The sequence below is a fragment of the Sarcophilus harrisii genome, chromosome 2 (genome assembly GCF_902635505.1).
Source record: "Sarcophilus harrisii chromosome 2, mSarHar1.11, whole genome shotgun sequence".
NCBI lineage: Eukaryota > Metazoa > Chordata > Mammalia > Dasyuromorphia > Dasyuridae > Sarcophilus > Sarcophilus harrisii.
The window spans coordinates 466500033-466525367 of record NC_045427.1 but is presented as its reverse complement, the minus strand read 5'-3'; the positions used below and the strand labels follow the sequence as shown (position 1 = coordinate 466525367).

General features: G+C 33.2%; 1 protein-coding gene across 2 annotated transcripts in view; it reads left to right on the top strand.

Annotated features, from left to right (window-relative positions):
* Positions 1 to 24826, top strand: part of BRD7 (bromodomain containing 7) — a 44776-nt gene extending 19950 nt beyond the window's left edge. Inside the window, exons 6-17 of one of the 2 annotated variants that reach the window (XM_031954469.1) lie at positions 1691 to 1801; positions 6386 to 6570; positions 7466 to 7589; positions 8165 to 8240; positions 16894 to 17001; positions 17337 to 17472; positions 20093 to 20204; positions 22110 to 22166; positions 22857 to 22971; positions 23438 to 23581; positions 23809 to 23952; positions 24475 to 24826. In XM_031954469.1, the coding sequence (XP_031810329.1) occupies positions 1691 to 1801; positions 6386 to 6570; positions 7466 to 7589; positions 8165 to 8240; positions 16894 to 17001; positions 17337 to 17472; positions 20093 to 20204; positions 22110 to 22166; positions 22857 to 22971; positions 23438 to 23581; positions 23809 to 23952; positions 24475 to 24530 (1368 nt within the window). In that variant the 3' untranslated portion in view covers positions 24531 to 24826. The remainder of the gene's footprint in view (positions 1 to 1690; positions 1802 to 6385; positions 6571 to 7465; positions 7590 to 8164; positions 8241 to 16893; positions 17002 to 17336; positions 17473 to 20092; positions 20205 to 22109; positions 22167 to 22856; positions 22972 to 23437; positions 23582 to 23808; positions 23953 to 24474) is intronic. The other variant, XM_031954470.1, reaches the window with a different exon arrangement.
* The last annotated feature ends 509 nt before the right edge of the window (positions 24827 to 25335 follow it).

Sequence of the window (25335 nt, the reverse complement as noted above, 5' to 3'; positions counted from 1 at the left end):
AACATTTTTTAATTAATATGTTCTTTCCACAGTCTCATCCTTCAGCAAATAAAACAAGCCTAAAATTAAAATTGTCAGTGCATAGCTCCTCAGTTCAACAAAACAAATTCCCATATTTGTTGTTGTTGTTCACTTGTGTCTGACTCTTTGTGACTCCATTTGGGATTTTCCTGACAAAGATACTGGAATGGTTTACCATTTCCTTCTCTAGCTCATTCTACAGATGAAGAAACTGAGACAAAGAGGGTAAAGTGACTTGCCCAGGCTCATAAAGCTTAGTCTGAAGTCACATTAGAACTCAGGAACTCAGAACAACCCTGAAAGAAAAGTACTGTTGTTAATTTCCACTTAATAATTGAGAAATCTTGGGCAAACAGAGGTTAAGCAATTTAAACTAAGGTTCCACAGCTGGTTAAGTTTAAGGTTAAATTTGAACTAAGGTCTTCTAGCTAGACTAGACTAGATCAGACTTCTATTTACTGTAGGTTTACCACCTAGATACCTTAGACACAATTGTTATACTTTGTCAAACCTATAATCTAGCAGAGTACTTTGTTGCTAATGAAAGTTGTATATACTGTGTAAATTCATAGTCAATTTTGTCTGCCTATGATCTAGTTTTTTTAAGTTCCTTCAATACTTGCCCTTCCTCCTATATTTTAAAGCTTACTTCTACCTATAACAAAATGGCAGACTATATCAAGGAATATCTAGAATCAACTGTAACATGTCTCCATTTTAAACTTGAATAGATTTTGAGGATTCCATGTGTTTTGGGTTTTTTTTTTAAGTTTTAATATAACACTCAGTGTTGAGATTCCTGTCTTGTTTCCAATTTTTATTGTGGTTTAAAATAGAACTGTAATTCTTCTTAACTGTTCATAACTTTCATCTGTGTTATCATTAACTCTCAAAGTGTTTGAGGTATTTTAATTATAGCTTGACATGATTTTTTTTCACATTCACACAAGTGAAATGTGCCTGATTGTGCAAAAATGCCAGGAGATTTCCAGTATATGTACTTTGGAAACAAAAATTTTAAATAATCTAGGTAGTAATGTTTTCTATGGTAACTTATAATTGTATGGTGTATTTTATATTGAAAAGCTTTTTCTAAAATTCAACCTATATAGCTTTCAGTCCAAAAATAAAAGAATCAGATATGAATATTAAGTAAAAATATTCATTGTGTCAAAAAATCATTTCCCAAAATAATTTGTAATTTCCTTTCAACAAAGATTTTTCTGAAAAGCAAAAAAAAATTCTCTTTTGACCTCTTAAGACTATTTAGTGGAAAGTAGAAGGAATCTACTTCTTGACATTTGATTCCTAAATATGTTCTTTCTAGATTTTACATGTGGCTAGTCCTCTGAAAAAAGTAATTTTGTGATGTGTTTAAATTATTTTTCAAATTTCATCTCTTCATTTGTCAGTCAATACTTCAACACTTTAATTTCCTTTGTGAGATTATCATTAATGAACAGTAAAAGAAATGAGAGGATTATTTTTTTAATAGTGCAAAGGAGAAGAGATTGAAATGTGTTTTTTAATGTGTTTGAGCAGATCGTATAATTTAAAAGTATTCTTTGTACATTTTCCCCCTTAAATTTCTTTTTTTTTTTTTTATTGTTTTTTTTTTTTTTATTTAATAGCCTTTTATTTACAGGACCCCTTAAATTTCTTTCCACAGGATAATTTCAAACTGATGTGTAGCAATGCCATGATTTACAATAAACCAGAAACCATTTATTATAAAGCTGCAAAGAAGCTGTTGCACTCAGGAATGAAAATTCTTAGCCAGGTAAAGAAAGTCCTTATTATAAGTGATGAAAATGAAATTTTATTTTTGTGCTTAAACCAAAATGAATATTCCTAGAAAAGCTCTGAATTTACTTCAGAGTTAAATCATTTTTATAATAGAAAACATTAAAGAAGAGACATCTTCTAAAAAAGATATGATGTTGAAGTGAGAGAGACAGAAGTAGAATAAAATATCATTTGGAATTGGTACATTTAAATCTTTTGAAAGGTAGGATTAGATATGCTCATGGGTCTCAATTCTAAAACTTATGTTATAACTTTCTTGGAGATGCTTGTAGCACTTCTATTTATTCTGGACAGTATTCTAAAAGAAGTAATACCAAATTCTAGGAAAAGATTGATCTGATCATGTATGAGGTCTTTAACAATATATTTTTCTTTATGATAAAAGTATTCCAAGTATCTAGTGTAATATTAATACTGTATACATGACATGCAAAGGGAAAACTATGTAGGAATTAGATGCAGTAGCTAACACTCAAGAATTTAGAGTGTAGTTGGAAGAAATATACATTTAAAATAACTGATGAGTAATCACAAACCAAACTAGACCAGAAAAGCAAAATCCTGATACAAATTGAACTATATTCAGTGATGCAAACAATGCATTCAGCAATAATAATAACATTTTTAAAAGAACAAAGAAAAAGAGACAAAAGATGGGGAATTTTGTGCTTGACCTTGAAGAAGAGGAATAATTTTATTTTGTGACTCTTAATTCATTTATGTAATATTAGGCATTACAAATTTCTTTTAGTGTCTTGTCCACAAAACAGACTTTGGACTCACTGAGGCTAGAAAATGCATCTTATATAAACTTTATATCACCATCCTTCAGTGTTGAGCATAGTATTTTAAAACAATAAGTATTTAATAAATATTTGTTATTGGAAAGGAGAGGGAAGGAAATTCTGAGTGGTGGTAATATGGGAAAGATGTCTGTAAAAGAAATAGCAAGTGCTGCAGAAAGTATTAGAGTTTTGCTTAGTTGGAAATATCAAAAGGACTTAATAAAAGAACCATGAATAGTAGTCTGAGAATGTGATTTTGACAAGGCAGGCAAAGTATTTTGTGTGTCAGCAACAAGAGGTTTAGAGAATTGATATTGGAAACTATTAATGGAAGATTTTTCTGCCATATAGAATAAGTTGAATTAGAGACTTCAGATGAGTAGAACAATTAGAAAGGGAAGCTGTTCTTGTAATTCATATATGACATCATGAGAATAGCAACCAAAGCAGTAAATTTTGGGAAAAAAAGGGATTTTAGAGATCTAATTCAATCCCATTGTTTTACAGATAGGGGAAAATGAATCCCCAAAGGGCTAAATCACTTATTCAAGGTCTCTCAAATAAATAATAGAGGTGAGATTCAAATTCACTTCCTCTAATTTCAAACACAGTTATTTTCCACACTATCCACATTGCCTAGAAAGAAACAATTATAAGACTTTGGAAGGAAAAAAAATCAACCAGAGTGAATAGATAGGGAAAGAAGTAGGTGATGAGCAAAAAAAGAAGGAATCAAAAATTACTTTTGAGTTTTAAAATTCAGGAACTATTATTCAAGAATAATAGCAGTAAGTTTTTGACATGGGTAGACAAAAAGTTCATGATTTTCTGATTTACATAAATTGTGTAGTGATCAATTATTGTTACAACTAGGAAAAACACTAAGGTATGCAGCTATGAAACTTTGTGTCAACATGTCCTCCTCTGAAAGATTCTTTACCAGTAAACTGGTAAAAGAAAACATTTAGATAATTATTCTTGCCTTGCTAATATTTAGACAGCATCAGATCCTGCCCTTTTCTAAAAGTGTGGAGAATGAATATAAACTAGTTTTCCTTCCCTGAGATGATTTGCTTTGGAAGAGAAAATGAGAAATATTTATTTCAGTGTCTTTACAAAAATCCCCAAATTCAGTACAGATTGGAAAGCTATAAATGTCTTATGAATTATAGCACTGATTTTAAAATCTGAAATCAAAATGAATCTAACAGTTAATAGCTTTTGACTACAAATTATTTGTACTGCACTACAGTGAAGGACTTTAGTTTCTTTACAAAGATAACGTGAAACAAATTATAAACTTTCAAACAACTTTGATTATAAATTTTCTATTTGTTGATAAGAATTTCTAAAAATACAATTAAATTCTAAAGAAGATTCTACTTTCATTTAGACCTTACAAAGTGTTGCTAAGACAAAATACAGAGACCACCCTTTCTATTCTGTTTTCTCTTTTTCTTATTTGTCATCTTTTTTTCTCTAGATCTTTTCCTGTTGAGGAGCCCTACCCATCCTGTGCTATAGTTTCCTGTTCCCTCCACCCTAGATGGGAGGGATTATTGCAAGTGATATTCAGACTTTTATTTTAGTTCTCCCGAATTAACTCTTCTTGTAGCAGTAACTGATAGCACATAGCATATTCTTTCATGAAAACATTTTAGACCAGAAACCAGGCGATTTGAATTCTAGTTACAGTTTATCATTAATTTGCTACAACATTAGACAAAACATTTGCCCCTGCTCAATCCTAATTAGTTTACTTATCAGTGAAATAAGTAGATTGAACAAGAAGATATTTAATTCCCTTATAGCTCTAAATTTTTATGAAAATGTTTTCCAGAAAATTGATAACTTTTCTTCTGTGTTAATTATGAACAGGCCCGTCAAATCTCTGCTTTTCCAGGCATATCTGCACGCAGGTGCTGTTAGAACCATCTTCATATCTGAATGATGAGTGTATATATAGATGATTGTCACCTAACTAAATGCTTGGATAAAGGGATAGGGGTATGTAGTGTGTGTGTGTGTATCAGACAGAATAAGGAGAGACAGGGAGAGAATAAGTAGTCTAGTTACTAGAATTTGGGGGGACATCAGGAGAAAACTGAACTTTTCAGTTAGCGAAATATTTGCTAAATTGAATAATTTTTATTAGTATGCACACACAAAACCACACTTATGTTTTGGGGACTAGAACTGCTAAAAGACCGACCCCTTTACCAGTGCAAGTAAACTACTCTGCAGTTTGCTGTCCAGAAAATGCACAGGGCATACAAAACTATGGATTAGAGGTGGGACTTAATCTGAGCCCTTTTAACTCCACACTCAGTCCTTTATTATGTGGTGCTGCCTCTTGTGTCCAAAATATAATAAAAATTGAACATGAAAGTTTTTGTATGTGTGTGCAAAAAATACTGGAAATTATCATCATGTGGGCTCCACTGATTTTTAACAGTAATGTTTTAGGGTTCCCCAATCTGAAACCTTTGTGAATTAGCTTTTTCTCATTTTACAATGGCATTCAGCATAGTATAGGAGAAAGGATACTTAGAATCAGAAAGCTAGGGTTCTGGTCATGTCTGTATGCCAGTGACTAGTACAAAACTTTGAACAAGTTTTGCAACTACTTGGGGTTATAAGTGACCTGCCCAGGGTCACACAGCTAAGAAGTGTTAAGTTCCAGATTTGAATTCAGGTCCTCTTGACTTCAGGGCTGGTGCTCTATCTACTGCACCACCTAGCTACTCCAGTTTTTCAACTTCCTGAGGGCTTCAGTATCCTCATCCCTAAAGCGATCGCTAATATCCCTGTTTCTCATTCAATATCTAATCCCTATATTAGTACTTCCATATTGGTAGCTGCTACTAGAAATAATGATGTAGGTTACATGACCGTGTGTGGAGCATAGTTTTCCATATGCCAGTATACCTGGTTAATCCATATGACAAGATGCCTGGGAGGAGCTAAATTTTCTCTCCAGGATGTGCTCCAGAAAAGTAACAGAAATAATTGCTGCAGTTGACATTTGAAAATAAAATTTATAAAATAGGATCAAAGAACTTCTTTGGACAGTTTAAGCAAAATTTAGCTTTCTAAATTATGAGGCAGAAAATATAACTTCAGTCTTTTATAATCCTGACATTATGATGTTTTCTCACAAAGAAAAAACTACCAAGTCTTCAGATCCCTATAATGATTGAATTTGATGGTTTTCTCAGTATCTTAGGATTAGCATGTAATTGATGATTCTTAAATAGCAGAACTTAAGTTGTATGGTAATAAAGATAACATTTTAATCTATTAGATAAGATTTGACAGATTATTTTAATTATAGTCCTGGAAATTACATTTAATTCCTGCTTCTTTTTTTTTTTACACAAATATTCTGACTTTGTCAAAGAAAAATAAAAAATAATTGCTCAAAATGTTTTTCTTTTATCAATTTACTGGGTTCAAGTCTTTCAGAGAAGAACACACAAAAACTTATAATTTGATTTTTTTTTTCTCTGCAGTGCTGGACTATTGCCAGGCTTTCTAAATAGAATGGTTCTTAGCATAATTATGTTCTGTTTTTAATTTTTTGATTGTTAGTGTTATCTTCTCTAATTGACATCATGCTAAATAGTTCCAAAATGTTTGATTTGTAGTCTCTCTTTGGAAGTTTATTTAATTGAGAGTTTAAAAAAAAACACTAATAATATTGCATAATGTATGTGTGTATGTGTATATGTATGTATATGTGTGTGTATTTTTTTATATTTTTGTTTTTTTAGGAAAGAATTCAGAGCTTGAAACAGAGTATAGACTTCATGGCTGACTTGCAGAAGACCCGGAAGCAAAAAGACAAAATGGAAATACAACAGAGTGGGGAAGACAATGGCTATCTGCTAAAAGATAAAGATGATTCTTTGGACAGTGATATTAAAGTTTTCAAAAGTCCAAATAAGGAAAATAAAAAGTAAAGCACCTCCTTAAATTATTGTAGGAAAAAAACCAGACCTTACTGACTAACTAAGGGAAGTTAAGGCATGATCATTGTTTCTGCTATCAGACAAGGGAGTATGTATGATGTACATCAAGAAAGTCTGAATTAACATATTACTCTCATCCCTTCCCTTCCTTTTTCCTCATTCTCATAGGAAGTAGTAGCATATGATTGTCCAAACTCAATTTACAAAGCCATTTCAATTAAGATTTTCTTATTAAGGTAGTTAAGACGTGTTAACAACACAACATTGCCAGGTTTTTTCCCTTAAGTTTTACCTTTATATGGTTTATTTAAATGGAATCATGAATAAACCCAAGTATTGGTATAGCATTTCTTAAATCAAAGAATAGTGAAATATTTGTGGGCACCACTCCAGTCTTCACCTCAGCCATGTTTCTCTCATTTAATTTACTTTATTTGGAAAAGGAATATATAAAAGATTCACTTCGTTGCACATAGGATTATTATCTATCAAACACAGCTGTAATGAGAATGAACATGAGTCCTTCCTGGCTAAAAGGAAAAAACCCACCATCCATGGTATACTTATAAGATTAGTACATTTTTAAGAACCAAAATTTTATTTTGTTTTGTTTTTTAAAACTTGAGATTGACTTCATTTTGAGGACTATACCATTGATTTTATAACTTAAGGACACTGAAGAGAAAATTAAATTATATATTGAGTTTTAATTTCTGATATTTATGCAGTGGTTAGAAGCCTTTTACCAAATCATAAAGAAATTTTCAGTTGGCACCAATAGGGCACATTTCTCCATTATGCTTATACGTATATTTGGAATTCATCTGAATACTTTTTCTATTCATTTCTCTTTTTTAACTTGGATTTAATGTGTATTTTCAGGAAAGACAAAGATATACTTGAAGATAAACTTAAAAGCAATAACTTAGAAAGGGAACAAGAACAAATTGACCGCATTGTTAAAGAATCTGGAGGAAAGTTGACCAGAAGACTTATAAATAGTCAGGTGATAACATTTTCCTGCCTTTTTTTTCTTCCTTGCTCCTTCATTCTTATTAATTCTCATTATTTTGTGTTCATTTTATTTTTAAACTTTGAGTATCTTGATTCCATAGATTTTACTCATCCTTTCCAAATGTAGTTTGTCACTAACAAGAACAACAACAACAAAAAAAAAACTCAAGAAAAATTACTAATAATACATTTGTATATAAAATAATGTTTTATTGTTAAATTTTAGTGAATTGTTTTGTTAAAATATTCTAAAATGAAACTATTTTTTATGACAACCTTAATGCTAATCTTTTTTTCTTTGTAAATCATGTTGTTTGATGATAATGGATTTTAAAATGAAATACTGAAAATATGTGACTTTTCACCACATCATTAGCATATGCCCCTTTAACATTGTATATGTAGACATGGAAATTTAATTGATGCTCATGTTAACTAATTGTCATAACATTATTTTTAGTAAAGCTAAAGCCAAGCTTTCTCCTGCTTTATGTCATATGTCTGAAATCCCCAGAGTACATTATAAAACAGTTTAATCCTTCCTCTCAATGTTTTATTTCATTTTAGTGTGAGTTTGAAAGAAGAAAGCCAGATGGAACCACAACATTAGGACTTCTTAATCCTGTGGACCCTATTGCAGGAGGTATGTCTTTCACACAGAAAAACAAGCTAAAAACATGATGATTTATTCTGAAATCCATGCATGTCATTAGTATAGGTTAGTGTTTCTTCCAGATAATGTCAGAATCAGCATTTTATCCCTAAAAAGCTTAGCTAGCCGTGTATCATCTACTAGAGATTTGCTAATGATTGTTAGCTTAATTTCCTTTTAAACTTAAAAGTAGATATAAAAGATCGATGTTCATTTAAAAAGTAAAAAAAAGTCTTTGGACACTTAGTGTATATCTTAGTCATGATTCCCAACCATAGTTTAAAATGACCTCATGATCATTTCCATTTATTTCAGGAAGTATCTCTAAAGTTTTAATTCTCAGAACAAATTATTTAAATTAAAAGTATTGCTTTCATGTATTTTACACAAATTATCAGAAAATTTAAAATGATAAGAAGTAGTGCCTTTTCTAAATAATCAGAAGTTCATTTTTTGTTTCCAGACCCTTTCTAGGGGTCTGATGAATATTCACCATAGCAGAGAGTTGATATTTTTATATATAATAAAAGATTTTTATTTTTCAAAATACATGCAAAGATAGTTTTCAATAAGCACATTTGCAAAACCTTGTATTCCAAATTTTTCTTTCTCCCCACTCCCACCTCTCCTAGACAGCAAGTAATCCAATGTAGATTAAACATGTGCAATTCTTCTAAACGCATTTCCACTTTTATCATACTGCACAATAAAAATCACTCAAAAGGGGAAAAAATGAGAAAGGAAAAAATGCAAACAACAAAAAAGTGAAATACTATATTGTAATCCACACTCAAGTCCCATAGTCTTCTCTCTTGGTGCAGATGGCTGTCTCCATCACAAGACTATTGGAATTACCACTTGATCATCACATAATCTTGCTGTTGCTGTGTGCAATGTTCTCTTGGCTCTACTCACTTCCCCTTAGCATCAGTTCGTGTAAGTCTTGTTCAGGCCTTTCTGAAATCATCCTGTTGATCATTTCTTAGATAGCAGTAATATTCCATTGCATTCATTTCCCAACTGATGGGCATTCAATCAGGTTCCAGTTGCTTGCTACTACAAAAAGGGCTGCTATGAATTTCACACATATAGGCACTTTTCCTTTTTATATGATCTTATGGGATGCAGATCCACTAGAAATACTGCTGGATCAAAGGGCATGCACAGTTTGATAGCCTTTTGGGCATAGTTCTAAATTGCTCTCCAGAATGGTTGGATCAGTTCACAACTCTACCAACAATGTATTACTGTCCCGGTTTTCCCACGTTCCCTCCAACATTTATCATTATCTTTTCCTGTTAACTTAGCCAGTCGAGAGGTATGAAATAGTATCTCAGAAATGTCTTAATTTGCATTTCTCTAATCAATAATGATTTAGAGCATTTTCTCACATGACTAGAAAGGGCTTTAATTTTTTTGTCTGAAAATTGTTCATATCCTTTGACCATTTATCAATTGGGGAATTCCTTGTAAATTTGAGTCAATTCTCTATATATTTTAGAAATGAGGCTTTTATCAGAAATCTTGGAGGTAAGAAATTTTTTCCCAGTTTTTCATAGCAGAGGATTTTTTGTTCATTTTCTTCCCTCCTCAAAATCAAAAGTTAAATCAGTGGTTAGGGTGTCCTGGATATATTATCATTCAGTATCATCAATAGTGTCTTTCATATGGTACTATATTTTTGTGTATGTGTGTATAGCCATGCAGTGGTATGTATGTGTGTACACACATATTATTTTTCCAGTTACATGTAAAGCAATTTTTTTTACATTTGTTTTTAAACTTTTGGGTTCAAGATTCTCTCCCTTCTTCCACATTTAAAAGACATATGTGAAATTATGCAAAATACTTCCATAAGTCATGTTGTGAAAGAAAACAGAGATGTCCACCCCATCCTCCTAAAAAAACAAAAACAAAAACCTTTTAAAATAGTTTTTTAAAGTATGCTTCATATATTCAAATACAAGCAGTTTTTTTCTCTGAGTATGGATAACACTTTTCATAATAAAACCTTCAGAATATTCTTGGATAATTGTATAAATAGCAAAGTCATTCACAGCTGATCATCCTGCAACATTGCTATTACATTGCACATAGTACATTTCATTTGGCACAAGTTCATGGAAAGCATTCCAGGTTTTTCTTTTTCTTTTTTTTCTTTTTCCTTTTTCCTGAGGCAACTGGGGTTAAATGACTTGCCCAGGGTCACACAACTAGGAAGTATTAAATGTCTGAAGTCAAAGTTGAACTCTAGTCCTCCTGACTTCAGGGCTGGTGCTCTATCCACTGTACCACCTACCTACCCCTAGGTTTTCCAAAGAGCATCCTGCTCATCCTTTCTTATAGAACAATAGTATTCCATCATAATCACTTACTATAGTGATTTTTATTCGACCATTCCCCATTTGATGGGCATCTCTTCAATTTCAGGTTCTTTGCCCTGAGAAAAGAGCTGCCATAAATATTTTTGTACATACAAGTTTTTCCTTTCTTTTTTTTTTTTTTTAATCTCTCTTGGAATTATTCATGCTTTATAGTGGTATTATTAGGTCAAAGGATATCAAGCAGTGGCATAAGGAGTTGATATCACAACCTTTTTTAATGTCCTCATCACATCTTTTAATATAAAATATGAAAAATCTCAAATTTAAATTACTTTAAAGTAATAAAATAGATATTTGAAGTCAATATCTATGCTATAAAAGTACTTTTGCAATTATAAAGTTTTGGTTCACATTACATTGCTAAAATATGATTCATTGCTCGAGGTAAGACCTATATTAGATACTAATTTTTACTTACTATGCTGTTAAAGTCTTCATCTCTTCTCTGAGAAAGTGATCCATCTTTGACATCTAGGCAATTTATCTCTTCCCAAGGCTTTCTTTTCCCACTATATGTCTTATATTTACATAGACAATATTCTTTGAGTGGAATATGGTAGTAGAGTACAAAGAGATTTGAGTGAATTTTCTAATTCCAGATTTGCTCATAACTGGCTGAGTGACCTTAAGTAATTCATTTAGCCCATCTGGACCTTTGTTTTCTGTGGAAGTTATCTGGTACAGTGAATAGTAAATTGGGGTGTTGAACTTGTGGTCGTGAGATCTTGAATTTCATTGTGCTCATGCATTTGCCCATGTGATCCTGACCAATTCACTTAATCTCTCAGCCTCAATTTCCTCATCCCTAAAATAGGGACAGTAATAGTATCTACCTCACAGGTTGTCGTAAATACCAAATGAATTATAAAATACACTGTGAACTAAAGTATTATATAAATGCCACTTGTTGTTATTCTCTAATGATCTTTAGTGATCTCTGAGGCCCCTCCTCAGTCTAGAATTGAGTGTGTTAAATTGGCTTCTGTGAGATAAATTGGTATTATTTTAAAGAAAACATCTATGTGAAATCATTTAAGGAATTCGATGTAAGGGATTGTCACTTCAAAACATATCTTTTGAATAAATGATTTTGCATTGTTGTATTTAGAAATATGAAAGAAATATATGAATTCACCTAAATATGTCCCCTGGAAACTTAATAAACATGCCTAGTGAGGCAGTGCTGACACAAGAAACACTACAGAACTATCTTGAAGTGATGTTGAAATTTAATTCATTTCAATCTTTGTAATACTCAAGAGAATAATTGAGGAAATAACTTTTTGTGAATTTTTATGCAGATTGCCATTAAGTATGAAATAAAAATAAAAAATGCTTTTTCAATGCAAAAATTCATTTTTTCCCCCAGATTCCTTTTGGATAAGAATTACTCAAAATAGGGGCAACTAGGTAGCACAGTGGATAGAGCATCAGCCCTGAAGTCGGGAGAACCTGAGTTCAAATCTGGCCTCAGACACTTTAACACTTCCTAGCTGTGTGACCCTGGGCAAGACACTTAATCCCAATTGCCTCAGCAAAAAAAAAAGAGAGAGAGAGAGGAATTACTCAAAATAAAGTTTTTATCTAAATCTATCTGTAAGAAATAAATCATGCTTCAAAAAGAGTAGCTAATATCATGCACTTTAAGAGAAAATGCCACATCTGTAAAAACACTATACTAAGGGGTTAAGGTAGTACAGTTGAATCTGTTTTAGGACAGGATGAAAGGGAAGGATCACAAGATTTTCACTCTGGTTTACTTTCAATCATTTAGAAAATATTTTTGAAGTTTCTTCCTATGCTCAAAGACCTTTACACTGGAAGAACTATAATGTTATATAGTCCTTTTCCTCAAGTTGTTTACAGCCTAGGCTCATTTCATAGGTCCTGATTGCCAGTGTATAAAAAGTGATTAGTCTGATGAAAATTGACTACTCAAACTCAGTGGAAACTGAGTTATAACAGAAAACTGATTTAGTAATTTATAGTAGGAAATATACTGCAAAATGCTACAAGATGAAGATTTCTTTGTGTGATCAGGTGGTCCACTTAGAAAATCAAATTACAGATCATAAAGTTAGTAGAATCAAATCTGAGTATAGATGGTTGGGATTTAACAGATGTTTCCACTGAGATATAACTACCTGAATTTCTCTTTTCTACTCAGAATATTTTTAAAATTTATTTACTTTTGATTGTAAATCTGTATATTTTGCTTTTTTGAAATATTGCATTTCTAAGATCTCTTCTCATTTCTGTAGAAGATTCCAGGTTCTGTGTGATCATAACTGTAGTTCCTTGGTACTTAAACTGTTTCTCTCTGGATGCTTCCAATATTTTGATGTCAGAGATTTGTATTTTTGCTGTAATACTTCTGGGACTTTTCCTTTATGGGTTCCTTGCAGAAGGTGATTGGTGGGTTTTTTCTATCTTTGCCCTCTTGTTCTAATAAATTTGAGTAGTTTTCATTTATGATTTCTTGAAATATACTATCCAGACTTTTGAAAGAAGGAATCATATTTTTCAAGGAATTCACTGATTCTTAAATTCTCTCTCCTTGCTGAGTTTCCTAGGTTAAAGTTATTTTTTTATATCAGTTACCTTACATGTTCTAATGAGTTTTTTTTTTCCCCAGTTTAAATTTTATTCTTATATTAGTTTGTTTCTCATGGACTTCTTGTTACTAGTTTTCAAGGAATCCATTTTTCAAGCAAAGTTTACCACTTTTTCCTAAACTATTCTCCTTTCAAATCTTTTTTCAAAGGTTTTTATTTTATTTATTCTCTTGCTTCTGGATATTCATGTAGTGCTTCTGAAAAATCCATTTTAAATCCATTGATACAATTACTGTTTCTTTTGGAGGTTCTCTAGAATTGTAGTAATTTTCAATATTGTTCAGTGATTTCTTTGATTTCACTTTTTCTTTAGCTTTAGTTGCTAAATTGAGTCTTCCGAAAGGGCCAACATCTCTTCACTTCTACACTTTTGGGTGGGATGATTGGTTCTGCTTGGTCTCATCTGTATTTCAATGGTTAAACCTTCACCATCTAGAATTAGGCCTCCTGGCTTTTGGAGATTCAGAGTGCTGGATCTTTAGGACGTTTTCTGGCTTTTCAGGACAGTGTTAGAGACATCACTTAAGGACCCTATACCTTGGCTGTCCCAGTCTCAAATTTAATTGTACTGCTGACGCCAGTGGGACTTCTGAGGCCTCCACCCTGTCAGCTGGGGAGCTCTTCACCCTTAATTGCCTCTGAACAAAGAAAGCTTTGCCAACCACATATGTCTCTTACCCACTTCTGGTCATTCTAAGATTTATTCTGCACTGATTTTTTCAGCATACCACTTTGCTCTGGTCCTCAGGCTTATGGATCACTTTCTATGCAGTGCTGGTTTAAAAGATGCTTCCTATAACTTATCACTGACTTTCTTATTCATTATTCAGTCTGGGATGAATTTCAGGGTTTTGCTAGAGTAGATATATGATATGGACCAAGACTGTCATTCAACCATCCAGGCTGTCATCTTGTCCAGAAAATTAATTTATTTTTGAAGAAAATTATTTACCCTGGACTAGGAAGGTATCTGGAGATGTTCATTTCCCAGCTTTCCAAAATACCTTTGTGATCCAGGCCAGTCCCTTAACCTATCTAGATCTAAATAATATTAGATTATTTAGACAGGATTGAGGGAATGTATTGGAATTACATGAGCAAAGTTTTTCTCCTATCATTCAGTACTCCAGATTTTTCTGATTATATAATACCTATTCCCCACACCTTAATTTTATTTTTTGTTTGTTTTTGTTTTTTGCTGAGGCAGTTGGGGTTAAGTGACTTGCCCAGGGTTACACAGCTAGGAAGTGTTAAGTATCTGAGGTCATATTTGAACTCAGTCCTCCTGATTTCAGGGCTGGTGCTGTATCCACTGTGCCACCTAGCTGCCCCCCCCCCCCCCCCACACACACACACACACCCCTTAATTTTAAATACTTGGTTAGAAGCAGCTAGATGGCACAGTAGACAAGAGCACCTGGAGTCTAAAAGACCTGAGTTCAGATATGTGGCCTCAGACACTTAACTAGCTATATGATACCAAGGCAAGTCACTTACTCTCTTTCTGCCTCAATTTCTTCATCTATAAAATGGAAATAATGACAGCATTCTACCTTTGCGTTTTTACAAGGATAAAATGAAACAAAAATTTTAGAGCATTTTGCAAACCTTAAAACATTATATAGGGGCAGCTAGGTGATGCAGTGGATAAAACACTAGTCCTGAAGTCAAGAGGACCTAAGTTCAAATCTAGTCTCAGACACTTAACATTTCCTATCTGTGTGACTCTGGGCAAGTCACTTAACCCCAATTGCCATATATATATATATATATATATATATATATATATATATGTAACCTATGACAATAATGATGACAATGACATCTGGCATATGCCATTATTATTATTATTTATATATATATATATATATTTATATTATATATATATATATACATTATTATTATTGTCATAGGTTACATAGATTATATTTCTAAAAGCTGCCCTTGATTGTTCCTGCCACAACATGTATCAAAAAAGGTACTTAAACCTGGCAGTTCCCGACTCTTCAGGCAGTTCAGGTTTTTAATTAAACATATACTGTGTACTAGCGTCTAAGGAGACATAAAGACAAAAATGAAATCCTTACCCTCAAGCAGCTGAGGGTCTATCAAGACTTATAAACAAATATTTACAAAACATATATACAGGATATATATTTTTAGAGAGAAGACACTGGCAGCCGTACACTAGGCAAGGCTTAATATGGGAATAGTTGTTTGAGCTGACTTAAAGAAAATGAGGGATTCCAAGAGGCATGGGGGGGAAGGGGGGTGCCCCGGTAATATATTCTTGCTGTGAGAAACGGCCAGAACAAAGGCTGGGAGAAAGAAAATGAAATGTGTTTAAAGGAATCATAAGCTCCTCATGAGGAAAGATGATTTCATTTAGGGTGTTTTTAATTTCCTGGCACTCAGCAGAGTGTGTGTCATGCTGTTAGTAGGTACTTCATCAATCTCACAGAATGGTTGAGAAACAGCAAGAAAGCCAGGATTACTGTTCTACAGAAAAGAGGAGTGAGAGCAACACTGAGGCTTGGATGAAAAGCTTTAAGAGCCAGACAAAAGTTTATATTTGATTCTAAAGATAGTGACATGAGGGAGAAACATGGTTACATCCATACTTTGGCAGCTCTCTGGAAGATAGATTGAAAGAAAGAGAGATTTGGGACAGGGAGACTAATTAGAAGATTAGTTCAGTAGTCCAGGTGAGACATAATGAAGGCCTGAATTAGGTGGCATTGTCAGCATGGAGAAAAGTAGACCATTACGAGAGATGAGATGGTAGAAACAATTAAAATCTGGCAACTGATTGGATATATAAAGTGAAGAGTCAAAGATGACACTAATGTTGTGAACCTGGATGACTAGAAGATATGAGGGCCCTCTAACCATCATGCCAGACTAGCTTTCTTTTTGAAAGTTCTAGCTTTCTTTTTGAAAGTTCTATAGTAACCTATTTTGTGGGAATTTATTAATATATATATATATTAGTACAAGGGAGAGATTTTTGTTTGTTTTCAGATGAGGGGGGAAAAAGTAGAAAAAAGTGATAATGATATTACAAAGGAAGGAAAGAAGTGTCAACAAAACATTTTTTAAATGAACAGAAAAAAGGTTTAGAAGAAACAAGCAGAATAACTTTTAATACAGATTATTAACCTTTTTATGACATGGACGCTTTTTCAGAATAATGTTTTTGAATGCATAAATAAAATACATAAGATTATAAAGGAAACTAATTATATTGAAATATAGTTATCAAAACTTTTTTTCCCCAAAAATAGTGATCCCTTTAACCTACTTTAAAACTAACTTAATAAATTTGGCATATATATTTGTGTGTGTGTATGCATATATATATGTGGTTTTTTAATGAGACTCTTGGTTTAATATACAATACTTTTTGTGTTTTTTATATCTGGAAATACTTGGGTTTGTTGGTAATTGTCAAATTCAGAAAAACAAATTATCAAAAAAGTTTGTTACCAAAAAAATCTTTTTTTTAAAGAAAAGGTCTACAATATTTGTCCATTCTTTGAGTCTTATTATTTAAAATGAGATCCTTGATATTAGATATAGCAGTAAATTTAATTCTTCAAACAGCTACCTACTTACCTGTCTCTTTTGCTTGAATTTATTTTTCAGAGCCTGGCTACTGCCCTGTAAGATTGGGAATGACAACTGGAAGACTTCAGTCTGGAGTTAATACATTGCAGGGATTCAAAGAGGACAAAAGGAATAAAGTTACTCCTGGTGAGATCTGGGAATAGTAGTTTGTCATTCTCCTTTTAGGCACTGAAGGGAAGAGAAAGTTGGGAAAGAGGATGCTATCTATAATATCTAAAAATCTTGGCAAAAAACTTCAACTACCTTATATATATTTTTCATATTGTCAAAAATTGAGTGTCAACTTTAAAAATATACTTGGGGATGCTGACTTTTATATACAGGATGTAATTTATGACTACCTTTGGAGGGAAGGAAACAACTAGACATCTTCAGTTCAAAGCAGTAATCAGCAGAAATGGACTAGTTTGTGTTGTAAAAAAAAACAAAGTAGTAGTGTTGGGTTTTTTATTATTCAACAGTGTTATACTTGAATTATGGACCCTACAGTTCTTATGCACCAAACTATGACTCTACATTTGCAAATATCAGCAAGGATGATTCTGATTTAATCTACACAACTTATGGGGAAGATTCTAATCTTCCAGGTGGTTTCAGGTGAGTCATCAATTCATCAGTATTCTGTCAGTATATTTTCCTAAAATAATTTCATGACAATAAGATTTGTATTTACCTAAAAATATTTTGTTTTAATTACAGAATTATCCTCATTCAGGCAGTGCCCAACTTAACTAGGAATTTTAAATATGAAGTACCACCCTCAGAATTTCTATTCCCTTTCTCCCCTATTCTTACCTTACAACCCTCCTGTCTTCCTTTCCTCCCTCCCAGTTTTTTTGTTCATCTGGCTTCTAATTTTTCAGTGATAAGGTAGTAGCACTGACTGAGAAGGAGGAAAGGTAGGTGAACTTCAGAGGCTTCACCTTTTTTCCCCCAACCTCCATCTAGCTGGCCCAGCTGCAGCCCATCTAGATTCTATGATGCAATGCTTAAATCAGAATGAGTTTATTTTCCTCTGAAACATACAGTAATATTTCATCAATCTTTTGTACAATTAGTACAATGAAGTATCTTTTCCTACTAAATTTTTTTTAATGGTAGGAGAAAAGGGAACAATATGGTTATGAAGTCTTTTAACCCCCTTTCTATTTTCCATTGTTACCCTTAGAAAATCTCCTGAGAGTTGTGTACTTCCTTTAGGGTCAAAAGGATATGGGTAAAGTTGTTTGTTTCTTGTAGGCTAGATAAGAGAGAAACCCTGGCCAGAAGCTGCAGATTATAAGATTAAAAAAGGGAGTGGGTGAACACTTTAAAAGAAAAAGTTTAAATGGTCAAAACAAAGAGGTGTCCCTAATGGATTCTGTCAACATGAAACGTCACTCTTTTATAACTCCTTGCCCCCAGTATATACTGGACCAGGAACAAGTATATTCCTTCCTACTGTCACATCTATCTAGATCCTTCTGTGGGCCATCATTCTGTAACCTCTCCTTTTGATATCCATTTCATCGGTATCATCCATTCCAGATTTTTCTTGTAATCTATCTACCTCTCGAATTCTAACTCCTTTTTCATGTTCAGATTCTGGTTCAGTGTCTTTCTGTCCACTCCAACCCCTGACCTCATCTTTGGGAACTAGGACATACATATTATGGTTACCTAGAGTAATATGGCCTCTATTTCATCAACCTTAGCTGTCATGACCTGAATCTTCTCTTAACCTCACCCTACACAGTGATAATCATATTAATCAAGTTTCATATAACAATACCATCTCCAGATTACCCCCTCTGCATAATGTCCTATCTTAATAGATCTCCTCATTCTACTCAAACCTGTTCTTTGTCCTTACCTTTAATCTCTCCATCTCCCTTTTCTCCCAAGTCTATCACTCTTATTCTGGTTTTAGCTTTCTTTGACTTTATAGTTGACCAGTTAAAGTGTCCTGTTTTCACTCTTGATTCCTTTATCCTTCCACATGCTCTTCTAATCCTTGACCCCAAATTACTTTCCACTCTTCATTGTCTCTGTTCCAAATCCATTACTTCTAAGCATCACCAGAGGAAGACACCCTAATGTGCCAATTAAGTTCACAACTGGCTTATGTTCTCTAATTCTAATTAGGCCCTCAGTGCTACAAAATAATCCTTTTATTCTTCCCTGATTGTCTTATCAGGTCCCTACAATAGTTATTCTATTCCTTCTCATATATAACTCAAGCCTTCTATGCAACTCCTATCTCCCTATCATTAAAAATCTTTGACCCCTATTTTACTGAGAAAACTGAGATTGTGCATTGTAAGCTCCCTCCACTTCCCTCTTTGTATCTCAAAATTACTCTTATACATCACCATCCACCTTTTTCTTTACTCCAGTATTTAAAGAAGTAACTTAGCCAAAGCTAAAACTTCATCTTGAACCTTTGATCCCATTCCCTTTATTTCCTCCAAGAGCTTCCTTTGCCTTTTTTGTTCTCATCATTTATCTCTTCTTAGCTATTGGCTTCTTCTCCACAATCTACAATACCAAAATCTCCCCAGTACTTTAAAGAAAACTTTCACTTGATCTTGCCTTCTCCTCAATATATCATATCATTTGAAATCGAACAAAACACACTGGAATGAAACTCCCCTCTTAAGGGGGTACTAACAATCTCTTGTCTGCCAAATTTAACAGTCATTCCTTATTCCTCATTTTATAGAACATTTCTGGAATTTTTGATAGTTATCCAGCTGCTGCTCTTCCTTCTTAACATTCCTTTCTCATTGGTTTTCCATGACACTGTTGCCTCTTGGTTCAACTACCTGTCCAGCCATTCTTAATTTGTTTCCTGGAATGTTATACATTGTCCAGCCCCTAAGTATAGATGTCTTCCAGGTCTCTCTAGTACTTAGCACCTAGCAGGCATTTAAGAAATATTTATTGAATTAAATGATATACGATTATATTTTATCTGTAGATAGTATAAATCTTCCATATTGTTTCCATTAGCTTTCAGTAAATGTTTTCATCATATTCTGTCTTCCATATCACATAGTAATAAAGAAATCACTCAAAAATAAGAAAATCCTAATCTTATTGAACAAAATGTTATTAAAATAATTGCTTCTTGGGTTTTGGTGGTTTTCTCTGTGTCCTATATTATTATCCCGTAGTTGACAAGATTACACCTACTGAGATAATTTATGTAAAAGTTATTTTTATAATTCTTTTCTAGTATCCATGAGTTTTTGGCCACATCACAAGATTATCCATATGTTATGGCAGATAGTTTACTGGATGTTCTAACAAAAGGAGGACATTCTCGGTCCCTCAGAGAGCTTGAAACGGTAAGAACTCTAATAAAGATAGGATCATTCATCATGGTTTCCAAGCATCTATCACTCAATATTATGAAACTATGGTATTAACCAATATCAGAACCAAATTCCCTTCATCTTGAAAAAACAGCCCCAGCCCCACCCAGGGAAGGTGAAGGTCATGGGGTGGAGGACAATGAGCGGAAACTAATAACTCTGTTGCCGGAATTTCTTGCCTAGAAAATTTTGAAGAATTGAACTTAAATTTCAATTTACGTTAGTTTACATCATCCTCAGGAGTATAGGATTATGAAACAGAATTTGTATACTAACATTGTTACAATTATGAGCTAGTTTTATAATTATGTAGAACCTACTTTTTTAATACAGAGTTCTGCATGTTAACAGGAACTTAATCTGTCTCTCAACCCCAAACCTAGAGTTGGAATCAATTGGAATAGTAGGAGGCAGCTGGATGGCAGTGTGAATAGAACACTGAGATTGGAGTCAGGAAGACTCCAGGTAAAATAGTAAAATGATCTGGAGAAGGAAGTGGAAAACCACTTTGCAAATGGGGTCACAAAGAATTGGACACAATTGAAATGCCTGAACAATAACAGCAACAGTTACAAGTGAAATAGGGAAGAGTTTTCTTCACAAAGTTTGTGTTACTTTTACTAGTGAAGATTTCACTTTTCTGCAGCCCCAGGAGGTCATAGCAGTAACTCCAAGAACATTTTCAAAAGTTATACTGATGTTCACCAACTTCCTCACCAACGTCCACCAGCTGCCTACTGTTTTGGGGGGGGGTCTAATAATTCTTCAGTTTTGCTGCTCAGAGGGTTTAATGGCCAGTTAATTGCTGTGTTTAGACCAAGGAAAAAGACATTCCTCTACTCAGAAATTCTGGTAAACATCATTCTTTACCCAACTTAAGTAAAATTTCTACTAAATTTTTCATCATTCCAGAAGTATAATATTTCAAATGGATTGTATAAATATCATTTAACTTTTAAATAAAAAGCCCTATGATAACAAAGGTACACTTTTGTAGGCCACTGTTTTTTTTTCCTCTGAACTTAACAAATAAAATGAGTATTTTGAAGTGTATAAAGTAGAATAGAAAAAAATAACTACACATGAAGTCATGTAATCTTATTACATATAGTTTACAAAGCTGACCTACTTATTGTGTATGTTTCTTTTTGGCTACCTTCTGTATTGATCTGTGGGGGTTTTGGAGGGAAAGGAGAGCAACAGAAAGGCAGTTGAGGTTAAATGACTTGCCCGGGGCCACACAGCTAATTAAATGTCAAATGTTTGATGCTGGATTTGAATTCAAGTCCTCCTAATTCCACCACTGGTGTTCCATCCCGTGCCATCTACCTATCTCAGTCTGTGCATTCTAAAACATGTTTCAGAAAAGCAAAGTGTGATTGTCTTGTGTTTTTTTGTTTTCTTTTGTTTTGTTTTATACAATCCCATTATTAGAATCCCTTTCCCCAGGCCAATTTCTAAAAAAGTTTAAGAAAATTCCTCCTTTGTGAAAACTTAAGACATGTGAGCCCATTACTTCTGTTACAGAGCAGACCCTAAGATTCTTTGCCTTTCACTATCTTTGGTTTATCAGACTAATAACTAAAAAGTAGTTTTTGAATGTGTGAGGTATTTTTCTTTTAGGTATGCTATCAATCCTGAAATCATTAGATAGGTGCACCCCCTGTCAATAGATTTAAAAGGTTACAGCTACATGGTAGTTTCCTAAATATCTAATTTATTTTAAAGCATCATTTTGAAATTTCTTAAGATAGTATTTTGCAACTTATCTTTTGCTATATATATATAATGTGTCTTAATTTTACAGCACATCCCTCCTATTAGTTTTCCTTTTTTATTGATGAAGCAACAGAAGATTCTTTTTTTTTCTCCCTGCAGCCCATACCTGAAGGTGAAACCCAGAATGGTAGTCTTGACAGTACAAAAGATGTGGAGGTGACTGTATATCATTTTTTAAAAAATATTTATCTGGAGAACAATCATCTAAAAGGTTTATTTGGTAACACTATATGTTAAAATGACTTCTGTTGTCCTATTAAAGAGCACATTTTCTAGGTTGATCTGTTCCTTAAAAAAGTAGAAATTCATTTTAAATATATTGATACTAAAACCTCAGAATTTTAAAAATCGATTCCATTCTTCCAGGCAGTTCTGATGTCTTGCCTTAGGAGCTATAAAACCTCTTATATTAACTATCTACTCTTAAAAATTCAAACAAATAACAGTATAGACTGATAGTGTTAAAACAGATTTCTTTGCTAAGAAGATGTTAGCAGATCTTCTTGTTTTCATTAAAAATTACATGTCAAGGAAAATGGTAGGCTACTCCTATTGTGGAGTAGATTATGTTTAAAGGAAAAAAAAAAACAAGGCACATTATACATACTGTAGAAAATTTATGGATATGTTTTTGCTTAGGTTTGATCTTAGCATTTTGAAAGGATGCTTATGAAACCATTTTTCCAGACTCAAAAATTATGACTACTGAGCAAAAATATGCGTCTAGGCAGAGTTCATCTACAAACCATTTTATTCATCTTCCGTTTGTAATCGTCCAACTTAACAGGCTTAAACAATTGGAGGAGGATTTTGTTTTTGTTTTTGTTTTGTTTTGTTTTTTGACAGATTACAGAAACAGACTCAGCTGGCTCTTTGGATTCTAGTACTAATAAGGACAGACTGACAGCACTAAAGGCAGTCACAAACTTTGGAGCCCAGATTGAGATTTTTGACTCTGAAGGTGAGTATTCTGATAGCAGTGGCGAAATGAACCTCATGTCACAAGGGAAAAAGCAGTAGTTTCCAAGCCCCTCAGGAGGACATGGAATTCTTGCAAGAGGAACACAACTCTTCATGCATACCAAACATTATCATTTTAAATTTTATTTAACTCCAATATTGTACAAAATAAATGCAGCTATCAAGGAGAAGGGGATGGGGGAATCTGAATTTTTTTATAATTATTGCCCACATTCAAAAGTTAGGAACTACAGCATTTAACCCTGAGTTAAGTAATAACTAATCCTGGGCAAAGAATAAAGAAGGTTGAGCTTATTTGACCACATTCATTTGTGTTCTTCTCACAAAAAAAGGTAACATATAAACTTTTTGCACATTAGGGGCTCTGCATGGTGCCAGCCCTTGAGTGAATGTGTCCTGCAAACCTCATTTTTTTCCTCCCAACATGTTTTTTTCTCACAACCCAGAGGCAGAAGTATTCCAGAGGAAACTTGATGAAACCACCAAATTACTCAGAGAACTTCAGGAGGCTCAGAATGAACGTCTAAGTACCAGACCTCCTCCTAATATGATCTGTCTCTTGGGACCATCTTATAGAGAGATGCATTTAGGTATGTTGGTCATCTTAGTAAAAATGTGGCAGTATTGGGATTTTGTTATGATTGATGAACTTGCCCAATAGTGACATGAACAAATTAGTGAATAGTGCCAAACAAAAGCAGATACAATTTGTGTTCTTTTGGATTTGAATGAAATTAATCTTGAGAAAAAAAAAAAAAAAAAAAGATGGTTAGTGTCACAGACTTAATTTCCATTTAATTTCACTTTTTTTCCCTAGCTGAACGAGTGACCAATAATCTAAAAGAACTTGCACAGCAAGTTACTCCAGGTGACATAGTGAGCATGTATGGAATCCGGAAAGCAATGGGAATTTCTATTCCTTCTCCTGTCATGGAAAACAGCTTCATAGATTTAACAGAAGGTGAGTTCCTGGGGGTTCCTCCCTCCACCCCCATTTGAGAAATCTTCCTTATTTTGAGCAAAGTTAAGCGACTTCTCAAGGCTTTTTGCTCTTGTCTTAGATGTCTAGTGAATAGCATGTGGTCCACAGAGCACCAGTAGGAAAATAGAAGCTTTACCAATCCTTTTCCATTTGTTGCAGATGTATACAAGTTCTGAACATTTAAAAGAATTTTGAACTTTTAAAAAAATTACATATAAATTAGTTTCAACTGTCTTGCTTTTTGTAAAGAAACACTTAGGCAGTCCTGCCAATAAAGATTGCATATCTTTGCAGAGGTTATATTTTAAATCCGTGGTGTTTCTTGCATCTTTTTAAAACCTAGCAATTTACTCTCCATTTTTACCTTAATGAATAAAATTTTACATTTTCCCCAACACATATCACTAAGTCACCAAGAATGATTCTTGACAGTTGTCTTGTTCATTTAAAGGGAAATTCTGAATAAAAATAGTTCATATATCTTCTTTTTTTTTTTTTCAGACCTCGAAGAACCAAAAAAAATTGGTACCACTGAATGTGGATCTGATGGAATTTGAAGTTTTAACAGTGGTATTTTGATTATATATATATATAGTGTATATATATTTTTTTCATTCTTAACTTGGAAATTTTTCAGGGCACGTTAATATTTGTAAATTGTGTTTTTAATGAGTTAAGCTTTGGAACAATCAATTTTAGTGTTCCAGAGATAGAACATGTATTAAAGTAATAAATCTAAACCTTGAATTACCAGATATGTTATTAATAATTTCAGTAACAACTTAGTACCTTATTTTAAATCTATTTTGTTTGAACACCTCTACCAAGACGTTTCTAAAGTCAACTGATATTTTCAGGACAAAAACATATCTTCAAAGTTCATGGAATTAAAAAATAAAGCAATTTAGTTCAGAAACAAACACATTCTTTTAACAGATGACTATGATAAGACAGGTTTAAAGAACCACGCTACTCCAAAAATACAAAATTAATTAAAACAGTTGGGTTATTCATATTTGCCATAGTGGTTTTCTCTTAGGGAAATTGGACCAAATTAGCTCCCAACATAAAAGTATGAAACATTGAGAAAAAAGATTATCATTGTTGCTAAGAAAAGGTTTCAGATTCTTGCTAACTGCCCCGAAGCAGCTGGTGGCACAGTAAATAGAGAATTGAACCTCCAGTCAGGAAGATTCAGTTTCATTTTGAACCATAGTCATTTAGTAGCTATGTGACTCTTAGCATATTACTTGTCTGCTTTGATTTTCTCATCTTAAAAACGGGGGTGATTATAGTACCTCCTAGGGTTGTTGTGAGAATCAAATGAGATTATAATTGCAAGTATAGCATACTTCCTGGCAT